Source organism: Rhinatrema bivittatum, chromosome 4, assembly GCF_901001135.1.
Source record: "Rhinatrema bivittatum chromosome 4, aRhiBiv1.1, whole genome shotgun sequence".
Taxonomy (NCBI): domain Eukaryota; kingdom Metazoa; phylum Chordata; class Amphibia; order Gymnophiona; family Rhinatrematidae; genus Rhinatrema; species Rhinatrema bivittatum.
This window is the reverse complement of record NC_042618.1, coordinates 425,061,563-425,085,501: the sequence shown is the minus strand read 5'-3', so window position 1 is coordinate 425,085,501 and position 23,939 is coordinate 425,061,563. Positions and strand designations below refer to the sequence as shown.

The 23,939-nt window shown below is 45.2% G+C and overlaps 1 protein-coding gene across 4 annotated transcripts in view; it reads right to left on the bottom strand.

Annotated features, from left to right (window-relative positions):
• Positions 1–23,939, bottom strand: part of FGD5 (FYVE, RhoGEF and PH domain containing 5) — a 192,422-nt gene that overhangs the window by 47,056 nt on the left and 121,427 nt on the right. For all 4 annotated transcript variants that reach the window (XM_029601388.1, XM_029601385.1, XM_029601386.1 and 1 more), the window contains exons 8-11: positions 20,260–20,344; positions 15,925–15,975; positions 15,520–15,578; positions 14,872–14,943 (exon numbers count right to left, since the gene is read on the bottom strand). In XM_029601388.1, the coding sequence (XP_029457248.1) occupies positions 14,872–14,943; positions 15,520–15,578; positions 15,925–15,975; positions 20,260–20,344 (267 nt within the window). The remainder of the gene's footprint in view (positions 1–14,871; positions 14,944–15,519; positions 15,579–15,924; positions 15,976–20,259; positions 20,345–23,939) is intronic.

Here is a 23,939-nt window from a genome sequence, read left to right as displayed (position 1 = left end):
GGCAATTGAGAGGTCCCAAGGAGCCAGGAGAGTACCCCCATGGAGAGTCAGGTTGGAGGCAATACCTGAGCAGGGACCCCGAAGGGAGGAGTGCCAGAGAGACCGCAGAGCAGGAGGAACGAGACTGGCCAAGCAGGAGATACTATGGAGAGGCAACCCCGAGGGGAGGAGCTGAACAGCGTAGAGGATGATGTGACTCCGTAGGCCAACCCACAGGATAGGGAAGCCCGAGCCGAGCCTCTAGTGATGATGTAGCAAAGCCCCGAGGAGCAGGGAAGTGTTGGCAGTTTCAATATCGTATGTAGGCACAACCCCGAGGAGCAGGGTGTTATGTTTTTGTAAGAATGTGAACCCTGGGCTGAGATGAGAAGTGTCTCCACCTACAGGGAGGAGCCCTGTGAGCCTCACCGTCAGCAGGCCTAGTCTCAGTGGCATGGGACACAGCTAGAAGTAGAGATTTTATTATGAAGGAAGGAAAAAGTAATGTCCACAGAGCTGGAGATGTAATAGTATAGTCCTGAGCAATTGGGAATACCCAGAACGAGGCCACAGATGATAAGATCTGGTAATGACCCGCGGAGCGGGGGACGCTGGGGATCCCCTCTGATAAGTGTAGGCACCTCAGGAATACAGATCTGGTAGTGGCCCGCGGAGCGGGGTATGCAGAGGATGTTTGTACAATAGATGTTGAAGAACTGGTAGAGATGCCAGAACCCGAAAATGGCTCCCGTAGTTGGTGTGTCAATAATCTGCAGCGCAGGAAATGTTGAATAGCTTCTACTGAAGGAAAGGCGGCAGTGGCCCGAGGCTCGGGGTAGACCGCGGGAAATCCTCAATACAGTTCGTATAGTAGAAGTCAGTAGAGGTACTCAAAAGAGATGGTTCCAGGAGAGAGAGAGAGACCTGAGAAGCAGGTCTGGTAGCAGTCAGGCAGGTAGGCCCTCTGAGGAGTGGATAACTGAGAACGCAGGGGAGCTCCCAAGGAGCGGGTACTCAGAGCGTTGGATGCCAAGACCAAAGTCAGGAACAGGAAGTCCTCGAATGAGGCGGATTCAGCAAGAAGGACCTCCTTGCTAACTCGTAGAAGGCAAGGGCCGGACAGGTTAAATACAATAGCGGATTGACGTCATTGGGAGGGGACGCCCCCGAGGTTCCCGCCATGACGTGTACAAAGGAGGCCCTTGCGCTCGCGTACACCTAAGTAATTCCGGATCCAAGATGGCGGTTGGCAACACCCATGCTGTCCCAGGAATGCCAGAGAGGTCGGCGGGAATTAGCAGAGACCGCCATTCTTCCCAGACTTGACAGTGCAGGGAGAAAAAGAGGTGAGCATGAGAGGTAGCAGCCGTCTGCGACCGACAAGCGAAACATGGGGAAGCTCTGGCAGTAACTTGGGTAACACGTGGGCGCGGGTCCCAAGGAGCGGGAGGCGTGGACAGTCTTGTTCAGGCTGTGGGCACAACCCCGAAGAGCGGGAAAGCCCCACTGTAGAACTCACGGATAGCAGAAGTGTCCCAGAGGTATTCCCGAGGAACGGGAGGCCTTGCAGGTTGGAACCCAGGAGACACTGAGCCAGCCCAAGAAGCGGGGTAGGCGAGGAGAGCGAGTCCCCAATGCGTACACTGGCCCCCGAGAAGCGGGTACCAGACAGGGTCCAAATCCACAGACATGAAAGCGTAGTCTCAGGAACATGTAGGTAGTCGAAGACGTATGGAACTTGTTGCCAAGTCGGCTAGCTGAGGGTGAAGGTGGAGTTTAAATACACGTGTCTGGTGACGTCATCATACAGGGACACCCCCAAGGTTCCCACTGAGGAGGCTTCAAAGGAGGGCCCGGTGGTGCGTGCACGCCTAGGAAGGCCCAAAGTCAAGGAGGTGGCGGCGGCATCCAGTCCACCACGAGAAGTCCAGGGGAACGTGGCGGTGGAGACTGGCCTGAGCCACGAGCAGCCACGGGGAGGACAGGAGAGCAGTGCAGGAAGTAAGTACACATGGTCGCAGCCGTCTGTGACAGATGGGCATAACACCTTAAGTGCCACATTCACCTTCATTAAATCCAGAATCGGACAAAAAGCACCGTTCTTCTTTGGGACCACAAAATAAATGGAATACCTTCCTATTCCCTGCTCCTCAACCAGTATTGGAATAATGGCCCCCCAACAGATGTAGACAATTGACAGTTTCTCGAACCAAACATCTTTTCTGCTCATAAGAGGATCTTATTAACAAATCCTTTAACAGCCCGAAAATTCTAAAATGTAACCATGCTCTATCACACTTAAGACCCACTGATCCAACGTGATCTTGGCCCACACTCCTCAAGAAAACATGTTAACTGACCTCCGATTCTTGGAACAGAGGAGCGGGCCAACCTCGCTTCATTGGAAGGACTTGGAACTGGAGGCCTCCTGACCGGTACCATTTCTGATTGGTCTCCGGCCTCAAAAGGACTGATTCCAAGACTGCTGCCTCCCGGCATCTTGTCTCTGACCTCCTCCCGAAGGACGAGACTGCCGGGAATGTTAGTTCGACTGGAAACGAGCCCATGCCAAAGAGAATACTCTGCTGACCTTCGGCTTGTCCTCTGGCAGCTTGTGCCCTTAGGTCTCTCCGAGAAGCTTCACAAGCTCCAAGTCCTCACCAAAAAGCAGTTTCCCCTTAAAGGGAAGCGACCTCAGCTGAGACTTAAACCAAACATCTGCAGAACGGTTCCTTAACCACAGAAGCCTTCTAGCAGAGACTGCGGACATCAAAGATAGAGAGGAAGTGTGTTTGAAATCAAACAAAGCATCCTCACCGTAGGCCACCACAACTTCCAGCCTCTCAGTCTGCTTTGCGTCATCTGGGGATAATCACCTATCAGATTGCAATTGCTGTACCCAGTGCAATCCGACCCGGAGCATAAAACTGCTACATAAAGCAGTACGAATGCCCAAACCCGACACCTCATATCTTCTTGAGTTGTACTTCTATCTTCCTATCCTGCATATCCTTAAGCACTGCCGATCCTGCCCCCAGAATTGTTGACCTCTTCGTCACTGCTGAAACCAAAGCATCTTCAGCATCCGCAAAAGATCCAAAGTGTCCTCTGGCAATGGATACAGCTTCTCCATGGCTCTGTCAACCTTCAAACCTGTATCTGGAGTCTCCCACTCCCAAAGCACTAATTTCTTCATTGACTTGTGGAAGGGGAACATCTTTGCCGGCCCCCTTAAGCCCTCCATGACCGGATCCACTTTCTCGTGGTCTGGATCAGCCTGGGATTCTTTAATACCCAGTTCTTTTAAGACACATGGTATTAAGGGCCATAATTCCTCCCAGCGAAAAAGACAGACCCCTTCGGATCATCTCCCTCCACCGAAGGTGCTTGATCCCGAGCATTATCAGGGTCAGTGCTGTTCAAATGAGGATCCACCCCCGATGGATCTCCAGCCAGATGATCACCATTCTCCGAGTTCTCCGAGCTATTACCTGCATTCCCCGAATGCAACTGTTGTGCCAGCACTCTCTGAACTCTGGTTGCCCCACCAGATCAAGCCAAATGAAGCCTCTTGGCCAAAACTGGCTCCTGCAGGTCCACTGACTTGGGAAGGCGACATCAAGCTGCCCTTATACCCAAAAATGCCCTATGCATAAGCAGAACAAAATCTAGGGAAAAATCCCCCGAGTCATCTTCCTCCTCCTCCCCCAGCAGAGGATCCAGGGACCACCGGGGCTCTGAGGGTCTTCAATCTGCTAGCGACATTGGCGGGGGCAGGGCAGCGTCCTTGCAGGCCCTGTCTGTCTTGGCAGCAAAAGAAGACAACATGGACGCCATTCCAGCTGAAATCGGGAAAACATCTTCAGGCTGCTTGGCTTCCCCCTGTACTTCCCATGGAGGATTGCTGCCTGTCCGAGCCTCCCTTAGCGCTCGCCGAGCTGCATTCTCCCTTGGAGACACAGCGGCAGCAAGTGCCAGCAAGAGAAAGGCTTGCATCTCTCTACACGCCGTGCACTGCCCGCCGCGCGGCATGCCTGTGTATTTACTTTTTCTTTTTATTTTTTTAAACTTCCGCACCAGCTCGCCTGCAACCAAAGCCGCAAGAACCAGCTTCAAGCACGCCTGACATCCCCGAAGTGGTTCGCCACGAAACCTGGCCGAAGCACCCAACCGGCAAAACAAAAAGAAAATAAAAACTGAGAGGCCTGTTCCTGTTTTGGTTTTTTTTTTAAACTTTATACAAAAACTTCCCTTTAGCAGCTGCAGGCTCTGGCTGTCCTCCTGTAGGAGGGAGCTGGCCCCACCAGCTATCTCCCCCCTCAGCGGGTTAAGGATCCGGACATACCCAGGGGTTCCCAACCCCTCCCGCTCATCCGCTCCTCTACCTGAAAGGATGGCCCTACCAGGGCCTACCAGGCTAAGTAGTTATCCTAACTCTAAAACTGCCTTTATAGCTCTCTTTTTTTTTTTTATTTATATCTTCTCAGACTGCAGGATTTGCACCACCTTCCATCTGCCGAAGATAGAGAAATACTTACGGACTGCAGGTGGCACAGCAGGTTAAGTGACAGTGTCAGTAAAACTCTCTTTGTCTCCATCTGCTGGAAGGGAGGCAAAACCCAGGAGTCTGGACTGATCTGGGTACATTCAGGGATCGCAAAATTATAATAATCTAACCAGCCGTTTTTACAAGCTGGGTAACATCTCCATACTGACTAAGTATTCTCAATGCTTTAGTAAAGAACCAGGTCTTCACTGCCTTCCTAAAGTTTAAATAATTTGAAACAGAAAGAATGTCAAATGGAAGACAATTCCAAAGTAAGGGTGCCTGATAAGTGAAAGTGTTTTTTCTAGTGTTAAATTCAACATTGCTCACAGAGCTCATTGCTCAACATCCACTATCTTGGTCATGCCCCTATACTAATAGCAAATTTAAAAGAAATTGGAGGAAGTATTTTTCATATACTCAAGCTGTGGAATTTGTTGCCGGAGGATGTGATCAAAGCATCTAATAACTTTGTATTTATATTCCACTTTTCATGGCAGATTATGTTCAATTTTATTTATTGAAAAAAGATAAAATGAACAAACGGCATGAAGTGATTGACTTAACACCTCATACCAAGTCAGATCATAGTTATAACATTTTATAATATAAATCCACAAGAATCAACAACCAAAAAAAAGGAAAATAGTTAAAGTAGATTATGTTTATATACTGAAGGTATTTCCCTACCCCCAGAGGGCTTGCAATCGAAAGGCCCTATTTACTCAATAATTTCCCACAGACACATAAGAGAAAACCTTTAGTAAACAGGCCTTTAAGTTGGTACCTAAGGCGAGAATGAAGTGACTTGCCCAAAGGCACAAGGAGCATCAATAAGATTTGAAAAACCCTGACTTCCTTGGATTGCAGCCTGCTGCTCTAACCACTAGGCTGCTCCTCTAGCTGGCAAATTATGAGTGGAACATAGAGATAACTTAACTGGGAAAGCATGAGTGGAACTTACAGAGATATGACTCAGCTGGAAGAAAATGGGCGGGGATTCCAGTTCCAACTCAGCTGGAAGAGCGTGGCTGGGGTTTGCTGTGACATGACTCAACTGGGAGACCATGGGTGGAGCTCTCAGTGTCTTGACAGCTAGGAGAGAATGTGTGGGCCTTGCAGAGATATGACTCAGCTGGGAGAGCATGGGCAGCACTTGCAGTGATATGACTCAGTTGGGAGAGCATAGGCAGGGCTTACAGAAATATGACAGCATGGAAGGGCCCTTATAGAAATACAGTGGCTTGCAAAAGTATTCAACCCCTAAAAAGTCAGCAGATTTGAGTGGATTACTAATGTCACCGTACACAGATTGTTTCAGACAGTACATTTATTGCAAACCAATATGTTCAAAGTAAATCTTCAAAGTCACAATTCATTACTTCTCTGCATTTTTTGTAAAATAAAATTAAAAACTGAAAAAATGCTGCTTGCATAAGTATTCAACCCCCTTCAGACTGTACTTGATCGAACCACCTTTTGCTGGAATAACAGCTTTAAGTCTGTTGGGGTATGGCGGGTGTCTCTCCTTTGGAGAAGCCTGAAACTGTCACCTTTGACACCATTTGGTCAGCAGTTGTCTCTCTCCACCAAACTGTTTCCTCTTTTGGACCCTTCTTCAATCAAGTACAGGGAGAGCTGCAGCAGTGGGAGACTGATCTGGTGGCCCAGGCCTAGGAAATGACCCCTGTTACTGGTGGCGTAAGCCGGGTGGCGACAGTTCGATCCTCTCTTACACAGGATAAGATGACAGTTGGAAAGAAGACCGAACATTGAGGGCTATATGAGGCATCTGCACTTAAGGCTCATTCATTTTCCTAAGATGCCGTACTGTTCCTCCTTTGGAGTTATTTAAAATGTATTTGTCAGAGATGCTTAAGATGCCTGAAAATGCATCTGTTAGTAAAATTTACTTCTTGCCTGTAGGGAGGTTGGCATGCCAAGATCCTGGGTTTTCCTCTGGAGAATTACCTATGGACTCTTTGAACTTGACTTCTTTTTTGGAACAATCAGGGGAAGAAGTAGTTAAGTGTAGAAACAGGTTAATTTTTGTTGGCTTCAGAAGTAAATTTATCTTTATTATATTCTACATGTAATTGTCATACCCTTAATGGCTTTTCATCCTACAGAGCAGTGGGCTGATTGAAGACATATGTTTTAAAATTGTGTTTTGTTTTCTTTTTTACTTTTTCCTTGTTATATTTTGTCTATTACTGTGATCAAGTGTATGCTTGTACAATTTGGAAATTATAAATAAAAAGTTAAAAAAAAAAAAGTCTGTTGGGGTTAAATTTCTACCAGCTTTGCACACTGTTTGGAAGTGATTTTAGTCCTTTTCTCCTGGCATTTCTATGTTTTTATATCCCTAAAGGCTAGAGGATGGAAATGAGGAAAAGAGTGCATGGGGGTAACTTGCTGGTGTGTGGTTACTACCCTTAACCAATAAGCCTTCATACTGTTGATGCAATTCCATTATTGCTCTCTACTTTAACGGCAGAGGAAAGAGTAAAAGGAGAAATTACATCCTCTCTCATTATCCTGGGATGAACCTCATCCGGTCCCATGGCTTTGTCCACTTTCAGTTTTCCTTATTCTTCTCATACATCCTCTTCTGTAAATGGATTTTCATCTTCTCCATCCCCTTCCACAGTCTTGTTAACTAGTGACAATCCTTCTCCAGGGTCTTCCTTAGTGAACACCAAATTGAAATATTTGTTTAATATTTCTGCCATTTATTCATCTCTCTCCACACATTGATCCTGGTCATCTTTCAATTTCATTGTACCTCTTTGGACCTTTCTCCTTTCTCTGAAGTATCTGAAGAATATTTTTTAAAAAAAAACTCAAAACGTGGTTGTTCCGCCTAGCCTTCCCAGAACCCTGGGATACACATTAGACTTTATCTACTCACGAACAATTATACGAACAATTATACCTCCCCTCATCTGATTCCTGGACAGCATGGATACCAACTCTAACATGTGGACTAATTCTATTCTGAACTATCTCTAGTCCGGAATTTGTTATTTCTCTTTTCTTTACTTAACTTTATCTCTTTTCTTCCAGCTACCTAAGCTTCCAAGTTCACGGTCCTCGTTTAATGTAACTTTGTCTCTTCCTTTACCTAATTATTTTTATCCCTGTTCGATGTAAACCGTCCTGATATGGTATTTAACCATGAAGGTCGGTATAGAAAAATGTTAAATAAATAAATAAATAAATAAAATTAGATTCAGACAGCAACCAACAAGACTCTGAATTTTATGGTCTGGGAAAACAAATAGGCATGGGGGGTAACTTGCAGATGCGGCTGTTACTACCCTTATCCAATAAGCCTTAATGCTGTTGATGCATCTCCAACATTGCTCTTTGCTTCAATGGCAAGAAGTAACGAGGAATTAGACTCAAACAGCAACCAACAAGGGCCCTGACTTTGATGGTTTGGGATACTAAGTATGGGAGAAACCTGTACGGCACAGCAGATGCTACCATAAGCTTGCTGGGCAGACTAGACTGACATTTGGTCCTTTTCTGCTGTCATTTCTATGTTTCCTGGCAGCTTTGCTCTAGGTTATTCAGGTTGGTTGGATGATGCTTATGGACTGCAATTTTCAAATAGTGCCACAGATTCTCAATTGGACTGAGATCTGGACTTTGACTTGGCCATTATAGAACATTTACCTTTATTTTGTTCAACCACTCCTGTGTTGCTTTGGCCTTGTGCTTGGGATCATTGTCCTGCTGAAAGTTGAATTTTCTCCCAAGTTTTAATTTTTTAGCCGAGTGAAGCAGGTTCTCTTGCGAGATCTCTCTATATGTTGCACCATCCATCCGACTTTCAATTTTAACAAGATGCTCAGTCCCCGATGAGGAAAAGCATCCCCACAACATGATGCTGCCACCCCCATACTTTACTGTTGGTGTTTGCTAAGGAATGGGCAGTGTTAAGTTTGCGCAATACACAACGTTCTGAATTTTGGCCAAAAAGCTCTATTTGTCTCATCTAACCACAAAACCTTATCCCACATTTTAGCTGGGTCATGCTAATGCAAGGGTGGACAAACCTTTTTGTGCTGGGGCCACCTTACAAGTTATTGAGTACAATGAGGGCCAGAGGGTGGGTCCTCAACACATCAAATCAAATTTCCAAAACTTGCTGCCAGCCTGGGTTGAAGCAGTGGCCCGCCACCTGGTCTCTTTTCTTCTCCTTTAGCAGACACTGCTGCTGCGTCTCCCTTCTCCCTCCTTCAGCCCCACCAACCTGGGCTTGCCACATCTTTTTTTCTTCACTTTTGGCCCCAATGGCCTCTGCTCCAGCGGGCGCCGCTGCCGTGACTTTTTTTTTTTCTTTTTCAGCCCCGCTGGCTGGGTTACAGCGGGCGCCTTTGCTGCACTGCTGTCTCTTCTCATGGAGGAAACTCCACCAGCGCCAATGGATGGGCTCTCTCCTAGCTGGCGGAGAGTGGGATCCCCACCAGCGCTGACGAATGGGGTCACTCCTCGCTGGTGGAGGGGTAGGATTCCTGCCAGTGTGCCAATGAACAGGCTTCCCCTTGCCACCCGCCAATGTTCTGGCCTCCCTGCTGAAGCATCATCAAGTTCTATAACTTGGCTTTTGATGATGATGTCGGGTAGGCAGGCCACACATATCGGAGTGTCCCTAAATGATAGGTGAGCTGGATTAAAACCCTTTAAGGACCAGATTTGGCCCGCAAGCTGTAATTTGACCACCACTGCTCTAATGCTTACTGGCAAACACCAGATTTGTTTTGATGTGTTTTCAGTTCAGTAATGGCTAATTTCTACCCACCCTCCCATGCAGGCCACTTGTATGCAGAGCTCTTGATATGACTGACTGGTGCACCTCCACTCCAGGCCAGTGAACTCTGCAGCTCCTTCAAAATAATTGTTGGCCTCTCTGTGGTGTTACATTTACTGGTCAAGGGAGCCACCCATAACTGGCAGCACTCACTACCTTTGCTGCTGGGGAGATGCCTGGCAAGCTCGTCGTGGCGGGACATCGCTATCTTTTCATCTACCTCCCTCCTCTGCGGGCGGCCTCTAGGTTACGCACGTACACCGCAGCGCCTCTTAAGGGGCAGGCAACAGGAACAAATGCTGTAGGCGCCTCCCAATGAAGTCACATGGCTGAGTACTTAAGACCTAGCTGCACACCCTAGCATCACCTCAGCAACAATTCATCTACACTGGGAAGTGTAATGTGATTTGCTGCTCCTATTCCTGCATTCTAGCCTTGCCTTGTCTCCTCGCCTTTTCTTGGACTGACTTCTAGATTTGAACCTTGCCTGGACTTTGAACACTCTTGCCTGCTGTCTGTCTCTGACCCTTGCTTGGACACTGACCTTTGTTTGTCACCTGCCTTTGACCCTAGTCTGTCCCTGAATACACGCCTATACTATAACCACAGAGACTCTCGCCTAAGATCTGCCGGCCCGCGGAACCCAAGTGCTCAACCCAAGGGGAAAGGGGTAGGTATAGAAACATAGAAATGACAGCAGAAAAGGACCAAATGGTCCATTCAGTCTGCCCAGCAAGCTTATGATAGTAACTACTGGCCATACAAGCCACCTTTATAATTATCAGTTTCCCAGACTATCCAAGTCAGGGTCCTTGGTTGCTGTTTGAGTCCAATTCCCCGTTTCCTCTTGCCATTGAAGCAGAGAGCAATGTTGGAATTGCATCAACAGGATAAAGGCTTATTGGTTAAGGGTAGTAACTACCATATCAGCAAGTTACTCCCATGCTTGTTTTCCCAGACTATGCAATTCAATGTCCTTGTTGGTTGCTGTCTGAAACTAATTCCCTTTTTCCTCTTTTCCCCCTGCCATTGAAGCAGAGAGCAATGATGGAGTTGCATCAACAGCATAAAGGCTTATTGGTTAAGGGTAGTAACCGCCACACTAGCAAGTTACCCCAATGCACTCTTTTCTTCATTCACATCCTCTAGCATTAAGGGATCCACATTGTTTATTCCATGCCTCTTAAATTTTTTACTGTGTATGTCTTCACCACCTCTTCCGGAAGGGCATTCCAGGCATCTATCACCCTCTCTGTGAAGAAATATTTTCTCACATTGGTTCTCAGTCGTCCTCCCTGGAGTTTCATTTCGTGACCCCTAGTTCTGCTGATTTCTTTCCAATGGAAAAGGTTTGTCAATGATTGTGCATCATTAAAACCTTTCAGGGATCTGAAGGTCTGTATCATATCTCCCCTGCACCTCCTCTCCTCCAGGGTATACATATTTAGGACCTTTAACCTCTTCTCATAAGTCATTTGATGAAGATCCCCCACCATTTTGGTCACCTTTCTCTGGACTGCCTCCATCCTGTCTCTGTTCCTTTTGAGATACGGTCTCCAGAACTGAACACAGTACTCCAGATGAAGCCTCACCAAGGAATTGGACAAGGGGATTATCACCTCCTTTTTCTTACTGGTTATTCCTCTCTCAATGCAGCCAAGCATTCTTCTGGTTTTCATTATCGCCTTGTGACATTGCTTCGCCATCTTCAGATCGCTAGACACTAACACCCCAAGGTCTCTCTCTTGTTCCGTGCACAACAGCCCTTCACCCCCCATCACATACAGCTCTTTTGGATTACCACACCCCAGATTCATGACTCTGCACTTCTTGGCATTGAATCCCAGCTGCCATATTTCACCCACTGTTCAAGCTTCCATAAATCACATCTCATTCTCTCTACTCCTTCCGGCGTGCCCACTCTATTGCAGATCTTAGTATCGTCTGCAAATAGACAAACTAACCTTCTATCCCTTCTGCAATGTCACTCACAAAGATATTTAACAGAACCGGCCCCAACACTAATCCCTATGGCACTCCACTTAACACAGTTTTCTCTTCAGTGCAGGTTCCATTTACCATCACACGCTGTCTTCTATCCTTCAACCAGTTTGTAATCCACGCCACCACCTTGGCGCTTACTCCCAAGCTTCTCATTTTATTCATGAGCCTTCTATGTGGTACCATATCAAAAGCTTTACTAAAATCCAAGTAAATCACATTGAGTGCTCTTCCCTGATCCAATTCTCTAGCCACCCAATCAAAAAAATCAGATTCGTCTGACAGAACCTTGTTCTGGTGAATCCATGCTGTCTCAGATCAAGCAACCTACTGGATTGTAGATAGTTCACTATCTTTTCGTTCAGCAGCGTCTCCATTAATTTTCCCACCACCAAAATGAGGCTAACTGGCCTGTAGTTTCCAGTCTCCTCTCTGCTCCCACTCTTTTGAAGCGGGACCACCATCGTTCTTCTCCAATCACTCGGCACCAATCCCATTTCCAAGGATCTATTGAACAGATCATATAGTGGACCCGCCAGCACATCTCTGAGCTCTCTCATTATCCTGGGATGAACCTCATCCGGTCCCATGGCTTTGTCCACTTTCAGTTTTCCTTATTCTTCTCATACATCCTCTTCTGTAAATGGATTTTCATCTTCTCCATCCCCTTCCACAGTCTTGTTAACTAGTGACAATCCTTCTCCAGGGTCTTCCTTAGTGAACACCAAATTGAAATATTTGTTTAATATTTCTGCCATTTATTCATCTCTCTCCACACATTGATCCTGGTCATCTTTCAATTTCATTGTACCTCTTTGGACCTTTCTCCTTTCTCTGAAGTATCTGAAGAATATTTTGTCACCTCACTTTACCTCTTGGCAATCCTTTCTTCTGCCAGACTTTTTGCTTTGATTACTTTCTTCGTCTCCCTAATTTTTACCAGATATTCTTCCCTGTGTGCCTCTTTTGGGGATCCTTCATAATTCTTGAATGCTGCTTTTTTTACTTTTATTATGTCAGCCACCTCCTTTGAGAACCAGATCGGTTTCTTTTTTCTCTTACTTTTGTTTACTTTTCTAACATATAGATTTGTTGTTTTTGTGATTGCTACCTTTAGTTTAGTCCACTGTTGTTCCACCTCTCTCATTTTCTCCCAGTCTTCTGGTTCTACCTCCAGGTATATCCCCATTTTGACAAAGTCTGTATTTTCGAAAGTCAAAACTCGGGTCTTCGTGTGACTTCTCCATATCCTGTTTGCGATGTCAAACCATACTGTTTGATGATCACTGTTGCTGAGGTGGGCATCTACCCAAACATTTGAGACATTATACCCATTAGTGAGCACTAGGTCGAGTATAACTCCCTCCCTCATGGGTTCCATTACCATTTGTTTGAAGAGGGCCCCTTGCAGGGCATCCACTATCTCTATTTCTGGTCGATTCTGCGGAAGGTATTTTCCAGTCTACGTCTGGCAGATTAAATTCTCCAACAATCAACACTTCTCCCTTCTTTCCCACCTTTTGGATGTCTTCATCCAGATCTCTGTTTAGTTATTCCATTTCAATCGGAAGCCTGTAAACCACACCAATAAAAATGGATGCACATCATCTTTTTTCAGGATGGCCCTTAATGCTTCTTCTCTACCGCTCATTCCTTGCAGTTCAGTAACTTGGATATTGTTTTTAACATAAAGAGCTATTCCTCCCCCTTTACTGTTCTCTTTATCCTTCCTTAACAAGTTATAGCCCAGTACAGCCATAACCCAATCATGAGAATTGTTGAACCAGGCCTCTGTAACAGCAACAATGTCCAAGTCTGCCTCCACCATTAGGACCTGCAGGTCTTGGATTTAATTGCCCAAACTACGAGCATTTGTACTCCTACCTTTCCAATTTTTCTCCCTTGATTTGTAGCAATTCCTAGGCACCTTTTCTGCTTTTTGGGGCTGATTGATTTTGTTATTTTCTCCTCCCAAGTCCTGTATTGGATGGGGGTGACATGTCAATTTCATTGGCCATTTCCTGCAACCCCCAATCTTTCGTTTAAATGCCTTATAATATGTGATCTGAATTTTTCACTTAGCATCCTCCTTCCTGCTATGGACAAATGTAGGCCATCCTTACCATATAGCCTTTTACTGTTCCATACATGACCCCAGCCTCCAATGTATCCAAAGCCATTTTCTGTACACCAGGTTTTGAGCCAGGAATTGAAATAGGTGAAGCTCCTAGTCAATCTCTTCTCTGCGTAGCTCTGCCAGCTCTCAGTGAGAACAGACAGAGCCTTCCCCATAGGTTTGGCCAATCTCGCCATAGAAGAAAGGGTCCAGAGATCTTACATGTGGCTTCCCTCTCAAGGCTTCTTCTTGGTCCGATGCTGAGTTTTGAGGGACAGCCTTGTCTAGGCAGTGTCTGGGTGGTATGATGCAGCTTTCATTTCCTCAAATTGATCCCAACAGGGATATCCAAGCACTTAGATATTATTTTGTAGCCTCTTCCTATCTTATGCACGACTATAACTTTATCTTTAATTTCCTCAGAATGGTCTTCATTTTCACAGCTTTTCTTTAGATTCACAGTCTGACCAATGGTATTGGAATTAGAGGGTCTTTTATCCAGAAAAGTTGACTTTTTGTTTTAATGATTCACAGGTAGAGGCCAATTGAACACCAAATTGTTAGGGCAATACCTTTTATTTGTATAAAATTGGAGCTTTCACAGCACAGGGTTTAGATACTTATGCAAACAGCATTTTTCAGTTTTTAATTTTATTTTACCAAAAATGTAGAGAAATAATGAATTGTGACTTTGAAAATTAAGAGTATACTGGTTTGCAATAATCATACTATCTGAAGCAATCTGTGTAAGTGTAATTTGTAATCCACACAAATCTGCTGATGTTTTAGGGGGTCAATTACTTTTGCAAGCAACTGTATAACTCAACTGAGAAAGCATGAGCAGGGCTCACAGTGACTCAGCTGGAAGAGCATGGGTGGGCTTAGAGAGATATGACTCAACTGGGAGATCACAGACAGGGCCTACAGTGACGTAACTCAAATGGGAGTGCATGGGCAGATCTTACAGAGACATGACAGTCTTAACAGACCCCAAACAGGAATGAAAACTAGTTGGACTTTATGATGCTGCCATGCAGAAGACCTAGATTTGATTCCTGAATCCAGCTTCCGCTACCCAGTCCAGCTGAGGATGCTGCAGAGGCATTGCTCACAGCCCCTGAGAGGAGGATGTCTCAGCCATTGCACCATGGTGACATCTAGCAGCCACACTCAGGGTGACTGCATACTGGTTTTTGAAGGGCAGGAATGGCACTGTGCTAGCTGGGATGGACTGGAGGGAGAAGAGGAAAAAAACCCTGGGTAATTGTGACAGAAGGCTCATGGCACTGTAGTCCAGTAAAGGTTGACTTCAACTGGGTTGGATGCCCAAAGAATGAGGAAATTACTGGATCAAACCAAAATATCTAAATCACGCAGAATAGTTTTAAGGTGGCTCGGAGAGATTCTTACCCTTCCTGGCTGCAGAAGACTGCTCTGACCCCTGACACTGTGCTGAATGTGCACCAACTTCTGCAAGTTTTCCTGAAAAAAACAAAGCAAACAAGAGGTAGAGAGTAAGTGTGAGAAAGAATCAGTGAGAGACAGAGAGAAGAGACAGTGTGTGAGAGACAGACAGGGATACTACCGTAAGGGAGAGACATTGAGAATGTGTGAAGAAGAAAGGGGGAAAGATTCAATCTTACTGAAATAAACATTTCTAGAGCTTCATTTTGCCAAATAATGTTCATAATATTTTAGATTTATATTCTACCTTCCTTCCAACATGCTTTACAGTAATATATCCAGTCTCACTTCTTGTCTTTTGCCTGAGATTGAGAATTATACAATATGGAGAGAGAGGAAGGGGATTTAATGTTTGTCACTGGGGAAACAATGATGCCAAAGCAGGATTAAATCTGCTAAAAAAAACAATAAATAAATAAAACAAACAAACTGTAAGAATAAGTGGATATGAGATAAGAAACCGGCCAGACACCATGTGTGGTGGTTGTTTGGGACTTGATGGCCAAAGGCTTACAATCCCAGTGGGATCTGGGTATCGCCTGGGGGAAGCTGTCTGCTCCAAGACAACGCGGCGTGCAGAGGGCACTCACTCACCCCTTGCCGCATGCTGTCATTCGCTTGGTCTGAGGTTTCAGAGACTATCGCCAAAGCAGCTGAGGGAGGAAACAGAACAGATCAATTCAGGATCCCTCCCCTGCCCCAATTACTTCTGATAAAAAGAGCTGCATCTGTCTTCTTCTGCTGTCCCAGAGCCACTCTACAATTACTAGAAGGAATTAGGTGGAAACTGTTACAGATCTCTGTGGATCTTCTGGGGTTTTACAGACTCACCAAGATGCTAGAGACTTTCCCCAAGAGTTTTATAGTGTTACAACATGGGCTCTTGAAACAGCACTAGGTCCGATATTCTGCTTCCATAAAATTCTCTACTTTGCCCATGACTTGAAAGGCCACCTCCCTTCTCTACCTATGGTATCTTTCCGCCTATAATCCACTTACCTTGTGTGTCTTCGTACTCTGCAGAGTCAGGGCGGAGATTATTCAAGTAATCTGCAGTAAAATCCCCCAAAGAACAGTCAGTCAACTCAAACCCTCTTGACATAGTCACAACACAAACCAGATCACACTCATATTCTGTGAGTTTTACACACTCCGCTTTCTTTAAAATAAAGAGGCCAATGTACCGAGTGGAATTCAAATCGGTCCATTATCAGCCAGTTTTAACATGGAGGCTATCTCCTGCAAAATCCTGCAATAAACTCCCAATGCATTCCAGCAGAGGACGCCTGGGCTACTGGGTGGCGGCAATGCCCAGCACAAGGGGAACTGCAATCCACCCCCACCCCACAGCAAGAATCCAAAGGCTCCCCCTGTCAAGTTAGGTCATTGTGGATGGAGGCAAGAGGACGTCATCCATCCTCTTTCCCCGAAGACTCCAAAAGTCCACACTGCACCAGCCACCCTTACCCAGTCTTGTGCCTCTGCACGTGCTGGTGAAGGGGTACTATGGCCCACATCGGGCCTTGTATTAGCCCCCAAGGAGGTACACTTAGAGGTTTATGGGTTAAGAAATACCACATTGGCTAATACAGCATGGGCTAACCCATTTTAAGTATTAATGAGCAGCTCTGCATGCATTTGCATGTGATACAGCTCATCAAAAAGTTTTATCACGTTAGTCCACGTTAAGTGTGCCTAATACATGTTAACCTGAACGCATTTTAGTACATTTGCCCCAAAATTTGCCTTTATAGTGAGGTTAGTAAATTGTTCAGAATAAGAATTTGCCCATCTCTCTTGTGCAGTGGGCCCTCCCTTGCCCATATCACCCTGCCTACGTCTCCCCCACAGTGCCCATGGCCCCCACCTTTATACATGTGCTCTTTCCCCCTAACATCCGGTCCCGACCTGCAGGATCTCAATAAGCTATAAAAGACCCCAGAACAATTAGGAACCCCATGTGTGTGCCTGCTCTGGACCTCACCACAAACGCTATCGCATGTCTGCAGGTTATACATTTTTAAAAATAAATATCAGTAACAGCCTTTAGTTCTCCTCAAAGAAATCTCCCAGATGTTGTTTGTTTTAGCTGCTACCTGAATTCCTTCAGAACATTTTTTGGTAGCACTGCGCAGGACGATGCGTGACTCAGCTGTCACAGATGCACACCCCTCATCCTCAAGGCCTACAAGCAGGTCAGACTGACTGCCTCTCCACCATGAAGATCTGCCTACTCATTTACTCATATAAAAGGCTCCCCCTCTGCCCATATAAAACACACAGGTGGGCTTCCACGGTAGGTGTCCTCTTAGCTCAGTTAAAACGAGACTCTCCTGGTTAAGTGCGTAGACTGGGGAGAGGACGTCAGCGCACGTATATTTGATTTTCGGAAGACCATACATTATTTTACTCCCTCTCCAATGATTATAGAAATAGCAGGTTCCTAATACATGGGAACTTTAAGCAAATGAATTTTACACTAGCTAAATTTCACACAGAAAGTACCCGGCTGTTTTCTTTTGAAACTTCACTGCAAGTACATGTGGTGAAAGCATAGATTGCATCCTTAGTTTGCAAGCCAGGTTCATTCGCATAGCCTCAACAGGGCTGTGCACCTCTCATGGAACAGGGCACGCCCACTCTGTGCAGACAGGATGAAGAAAGCTCAATTTCTAGCATTCTCCCACAGTGGGGATGGACGCCTTTTCCCAATCTCACTCCCCGCAGATAAGATAAGAACATAAGAACATGCCACACTGGGTCAGACCAAGGGTCCATCAAGCCCAGCATCCTGTTTCCAACAGAGGCCAAACAAGGCCATAAGAACCTGGCAATTACCCAAACACTAAGTCTATTCCATGTTACTGTTGCTAGTAATAGCACTGGCTATTTTCTAAGTCAACTTAATTAATAGCAGGTAATGGACTTCTCCTCCAAGAGCTTATCCAATCCTTTTTTAAACACAGCTATACTAACTGCACTAACCACATCCTCTGGCAACAAATTCCAGAGTTTAATTGTGCGTTGAGTAAAAAAGAACTTTCTCCGATTAGTTTTAAATGTACCCCATGCTAACTTCATGGAGTGCCCCCTAGTCCTTCTATTATCCAAAAGAGTAAATAACCGATTCACTTTTACCCATTTCTAGACCTCTCATGATTTTAAACACCTCTATCATATCCCCCCTCAGCCGTCTCTTCTCCAAGCTGAAAAGTCTTAACCTCTTTAGTCTTTCCATATAGGGGAGCTGTTCCATCCCCTTTATCATTTTGGTTGCCCTTCTCTGTACCTTCTCCATTGCAATTATATCTTTGAGATGTGGCGACCAGAATTGTACACAGTACTCAAGGTGCGGTCTCACCATGGAGTGATACAGAGGCATTATGACATTTTCCGTTTTATTCACCATTCCCTTTCTAATAATTTCCAACATTCGGTTTGCTTTTTTGACTGCTGCAGCACACTGAACCGACGATTTCAATGTATTATCCACTATGACGCCTAGATCTCTTTGCTGGGGGTAGTTCCTGATATGGAACCTAACATTGTGTAACTATAGCATGGTTTTTTTTCCCCTAAATGCATCACCTTGCACTTATCCACATTAAATTTCATCTGCCATTTGGATGCCCAATTTTCCAGCCTCATAAGATCTTCCTGCAATTTATCACACACTGCTTGTGATTTAACTACTCTGAACAATTTTGTATCATCTGCAAATTTGATTACCTCACTCGTCGTATTCCTTTCCAGAACATTTTAAAATATATTGAAAAGCACAGGTCCCAGTACAGATCCCTGAGGCACTCCACTGTCCACTCCCCTCCACTGAGAAAATTGTCCATTTAATCCTACTGTTTCCTGTCTCTTAACCAGTTTGTAATCCACGAAAGGACATCGCCACGTATCACGTGACTTTTTACTTTTCCTAGAAGCCTCTCATGAAGAACTTGTCAAATGCCTTTTGAAAATCCAAATACACTACATCTACCGGTTCACCTTTATCTACATGTTTATGGACCCCTTCAAAAAAGTGAAGCAGATTTGTGAGGCAAGACTTGCCTTGGGTAAAGCCATACTGACACTGTTCCATTAAACCATGTCTTTCTATATGTTCTGAGACTTTGATTTTTAGAACACTTTCCACTATTTTTCCTGGCACTGAAGTCAGGCTAACTGGTCTGTAGTTTCCTGGATTGCCTCTGGAGCCCTTTTTAAATATTGGGGTTACATTAGCCACACTCCAGTCTTCAGGTACAATGGATGATTTTAATGATAGGTTACAAATTTTTACTAATAGATTTGAAATTTCATTTTTGAGTTCCTTCAGAACCCTGGGGTGTATACCATCTGGTCCAGGTGATTTACTACTCTTCATTTTGTCAATCAGGCCTACCACATCTTCTAGGTTCACCGTGATTTGGTTCAGTCCATCTGAATCGTTACCCATGAAAACCTTCTCCAGAACGGGTATTTCCCCAACATCCTCTTCAGTAAACACCGAAGCAAGGAAATTGTTTAATCTTTCCGCAATGGCCTTAACTTCTCTAAGTGTCCCTTTAACCCCTCAATGCTAAGGCATGCATGCCACTCATGTTAGCTGGAGGACAATTAGCAACAAGCAACAATGCAGTGTATATTTCCTTACGTACTGAGCAGAAGGCAAATATGCTTATGGAACTTTTACCAACCCCAGAGATGATACGAGGCTGCACTCGCTTACATGCTGTTCGAATATCTAGCTGTACATGGATACGGCGGGAGTGCAGATGGCAGGGAAAGACAACTCCATCCTTGAGTCACTAACTGGCCTGCTTTTTAGCAAGCCACACTTAATATTTATCTGATTCCGTTGTATAAATGAGGTCTAGGTCCTCAGTTAATTTGCATCATTTGGTTGTTTTGTACACTAAATCAGATTCAGTTTTAGTGGTTAGAGCAGTGGGCTATGATCCAGGGAAGCCAGGGTCCAAATCCCACTGTCACTCCTTGTGATCTTGGGGAAGTCACTTTACCCTCTGTTGTCTCAGGTACAAAATTAGATTGTAAGCCCTGTGGAGATAGGGAAATGCCTGTAGTAGCTGAATGTAATCCACTTTGATGTACACTTTGAAGTGCCGAAAAGCGAAATATAAAAAATCTAAATAAATATTCTATCAACTGACCACCAGGTCACCAAAAGAGTCTGATCCAGGTCTGGAAGTTTCATTCCCAGCTTAAAGGGCAATAAGAGCCATACTGCATTAGCACAGGAGTAAAACTAGGACTGGCCAAGCTTCTCCCTGCAAACATGGAGCTTTATGAAGGTAACAGGTTTCTTTCTGCTCTGCTCACCTGTTAGTATCATGTGATACTGGAAGATACGCTCGGTCACTTTCAGCAGCTGATGTTTCACACTTATATGGCTACAGTCCTGATTCTGCTGACCCACACAATAAAAAAAAAAAAGCAAAAAAGGTTAATGCTTAACATCAGTGAATGAAATCCTTTCACGTAAACTACAGAATCTACCATAATTCCGGAGCTCAGGTAGAGCAGCAGAGTCAATTCCCCATGTCCCTGTAACTTCCTGGACTCTGCTCCCCTCTCACTCCTATACTGTAACATTAAAGAAGTTCCCCCATGTCCCTGTAACCTCCTGAGCTCTGCTCCCCTCTCACTCCTATACTGTAACATTAAAGAAGTTCCCCCGTGTCCCTGTAACTTCCTGGACTCTGCTCCCCTCTCACTCCTATACTGTAACATTAAAGAAGTTCCCCCCTGTCCCTGTAACCTCCTGGGCTCTGCTCCCCTCTCACTCCTGTATTATAACACTAAAACAGTTCCCTTGTGTCTGTGACAAGGGTACCTGGCCCCATGAGTGTGTATATGTCTCTGGATCGCACAGCACAAGGATTTTAAGTGACTTAATATTGATGAGCTGCTTTTGAGTTCCATGCAAGATAAAAAGCATTTATAGCTAGAAAAGCTGCAGAGAAGTGACAGTGAATGCAGAATAAATGTTCACTGCTCTTCAAAGTCTCCCCCTCCCCTCCTGTGGATAAGACAAGCTGTGATATTGCAGGAAGTGTATTGGACCAATGGGAGCCTCAGAACTATGGGGAAGCAAGGAGGGTTCTGACCAGTGGGGAGAGAGGAAAAGGAGAGACCTGGGCTTCTGCTAAAAGGAAAGCACAGAAGCAACTGGAAGCTGGCAATGAAAGAGACCAGGCTTTTGTATGAGCCCCTCACAGAGGTGTGCTACTCCAAGAGGAGAACTACCTAGCACCAGTGAAAAGGAAAGAATCTCTCCACAGGGGACAGGATCCCGCTGGGAATAAACTCCTCCCTTGCTGACCTTCCCTAGGTCAGGAGACACTGGCTGCAGTTTCTGTGGAGGGGGGAAGTCATTCCTCTGCAAGGAAACAGCCAACAAAACGTTCTAAATCTTAACTCTAATAGGAAGAACCAGAGAGTTTTCCCTAAAGATGTCTTCCTTTACTGGATGCTACACAGAGTGCATTTGCCCTAAACTTGCAAATACCTCAGGAGGGACAGACTGCGGGGAGGGGGGGGGGGGGGATTTCAATCCAGAGAAACCCTCTGTGCTATAAACACTGGGACCAACAGTGGCTGACAGAGTTTGAACTAAGCCCATATTCACAGGAGGGTCCATATCAACCTGCCACAGCAGACATTTGATTTATTCAGGAACTCCAGGGCCCTGCCACACTTTCGTTTGTTTTTTTTTTCTCTTGTGATGCTCCACTAGGACTGGGGAAACCATTTTTATTTCTAGCAGCTTACACAGGGGTTTGGGGACTACTTGCAAGCCTTTTGCAGTTTCTGGAGTTGCCGTTATCAAAAGTAACATCCTGCTATTGTTAAATTAAGAGATATATCTATATCTATCTAGACATATATATAGTGAAAACAATAATAAAGGCAAAAATATATATATTAAAGTGATCCAGACAATTACATTGAAAATCTACTTTACATCCATGGATGATTTTAATGATATAAAAAGCTTTTTATTAAGGTTCCTCATTAGTGTTCCTGTCTGTTATTGTGGAGAATTATTCTGCTGTTTTGATTGCCACTGCATTTCTCTCTCTTTGCCTTTGATAAAGAGTAAAGTAGTGTTGAAAGTTTCAGTGTCTCGTGGTGTATCCTGGGTCATCAGCTCAAGCACAGGGGTACTAACCACCGAATCTAGGGTGCCTGGGTCATCTTCCCCAGTATCTAAAGAACCTGCAACCCCCTAGCAGCACACCTCCAGCTATTGTTGGCAGATTTCTCTCCATGTCACCTGGCGCGAGTGCTACATGTCCCCTACCACCTCCTGGGCTCTGCTCCCCTCTCACTGCTATACTGTAACAGTAGAGAAGTTCCCTCATGTCCCTATAGCCTGGTTTCTGCCTCCCTCTCATCCCTCCACTTTATCATTCATACTGGTCATTGCTGGTGAGCCAACGCCCATGGGAGATGACACTGAGACCCAGTTAAAATGGAAGCTGTGGGAATAAGGCAGTTTCCCAGGTCTGCTGACCTTGCACTGGTTCAGTACATTCTGACAAAATATACACGAATGGGCCCTGCATGGATAAGCGAGAATGGCTCCCACATACATCAGAAACAGTAAATGACCCCACATAGGGATACTAAAATCCCTTTTTTTTTTTTTTTTTTTATTGCTGCAGAATTAAATACAAATGAAAGAAAAGTGATGGTTTCACTTTGCACAAGGAAACGATCCGATTTGAATGGGGATGTTAGGAGGCACCAAAAAATGACAAGTAGGCCACAGCGAGACAGCCAAAGCAATAAAATACTAACACATAATAATGTTACGATTATTTACGCCTGCATTTACGCACTGAGCGATTAGTAATCTGGTGATTGCCAGCCACAGAAAGAACTCCTGCTAAATTTATGTCTCAAATCAAAATCCTATTAACTCCAATTGTAGCCGTACGGTAGGGCAGTAAATTGCTGGAAAATAAAAAAAGAGGAGCTAATCCACTTATGTGTCCTTGTGCGGGAGGGGCAGAGATCCCTGTGGGATTTATCCTGACTCCATTTATGGGGAGAGAGGGGGGTAAACGCCAGAGGCAGGCCGTGGAAAGAAAGGTGGGAATGATTTAAAAGCGGGCTGATTTGCGGGAGGATTGACCTCTCGGAGGCTGCAGCAAAGCCGTAATAAATCTCTGAGTCTCACGAACGTCCCGGAATGGAATTGGAAACTGTGTCCCCCTAGCAAGGTTTGCCCTCAGGGGTAGTAGCAGCGAAAACCTCAGCCCTGCCCCACACAATTAGCAGATCCCTTACCGGACCAGGACCAGGCTAGACCTAGATGGCCAATACCAGAGGCACATTCCTGTATCCTTTAAGGTGCATTATTGAAAAGATTTGACACAGGATTTTTTACCCTCATAACAATGCGAATGCAGCTGTGCTAGATGACGGTGCGCGTACTTTGACCATGCTGAACCAGGGGGCACAGGAAAATTCACAGGGGAGATTTCATTTTGTAGTTTGTACCTATGGTGTGTCTGCTTGCCAAACTGAGCTTGCAGGCCCGCAGGTATAAAGTGGTGATGGGCTCTCTGAAGAGTAGGAAAATGACCCTCAAAATGTATCAGATTTCTGGCATAGCTCCAGAAGTCCCTGTTTGATTAGCATCACCAGCATGACTCCGATTTCCAAAACAGTGTAAGCACTCTCTCCGACCACGTGGAAAACGGGGGGCTCCGTTCAAACTCCCCTTCTAAGAGTTTTTTGGCAGAAAGACTGCATTTTATGGCTCTGGTGGAGGAGTACCAGGGGAGGAGGGGTTTCCACTGGTGTCTGTGGAGGGAAGAGAGAGCCCCTTCAGATGAGGAAACACTGCACTGGCTGCTGCATAAAAGCTTGTCAGAGAAAGAGCAGGTAAGTGAAGGAGTGAGATACCCCAAACCCCATTCATAGCAATGGGAGCTGGAGGATTGTTAGGGGCAATCAGGAAAAAAATGATACCAGTTTTGTTCCCACCA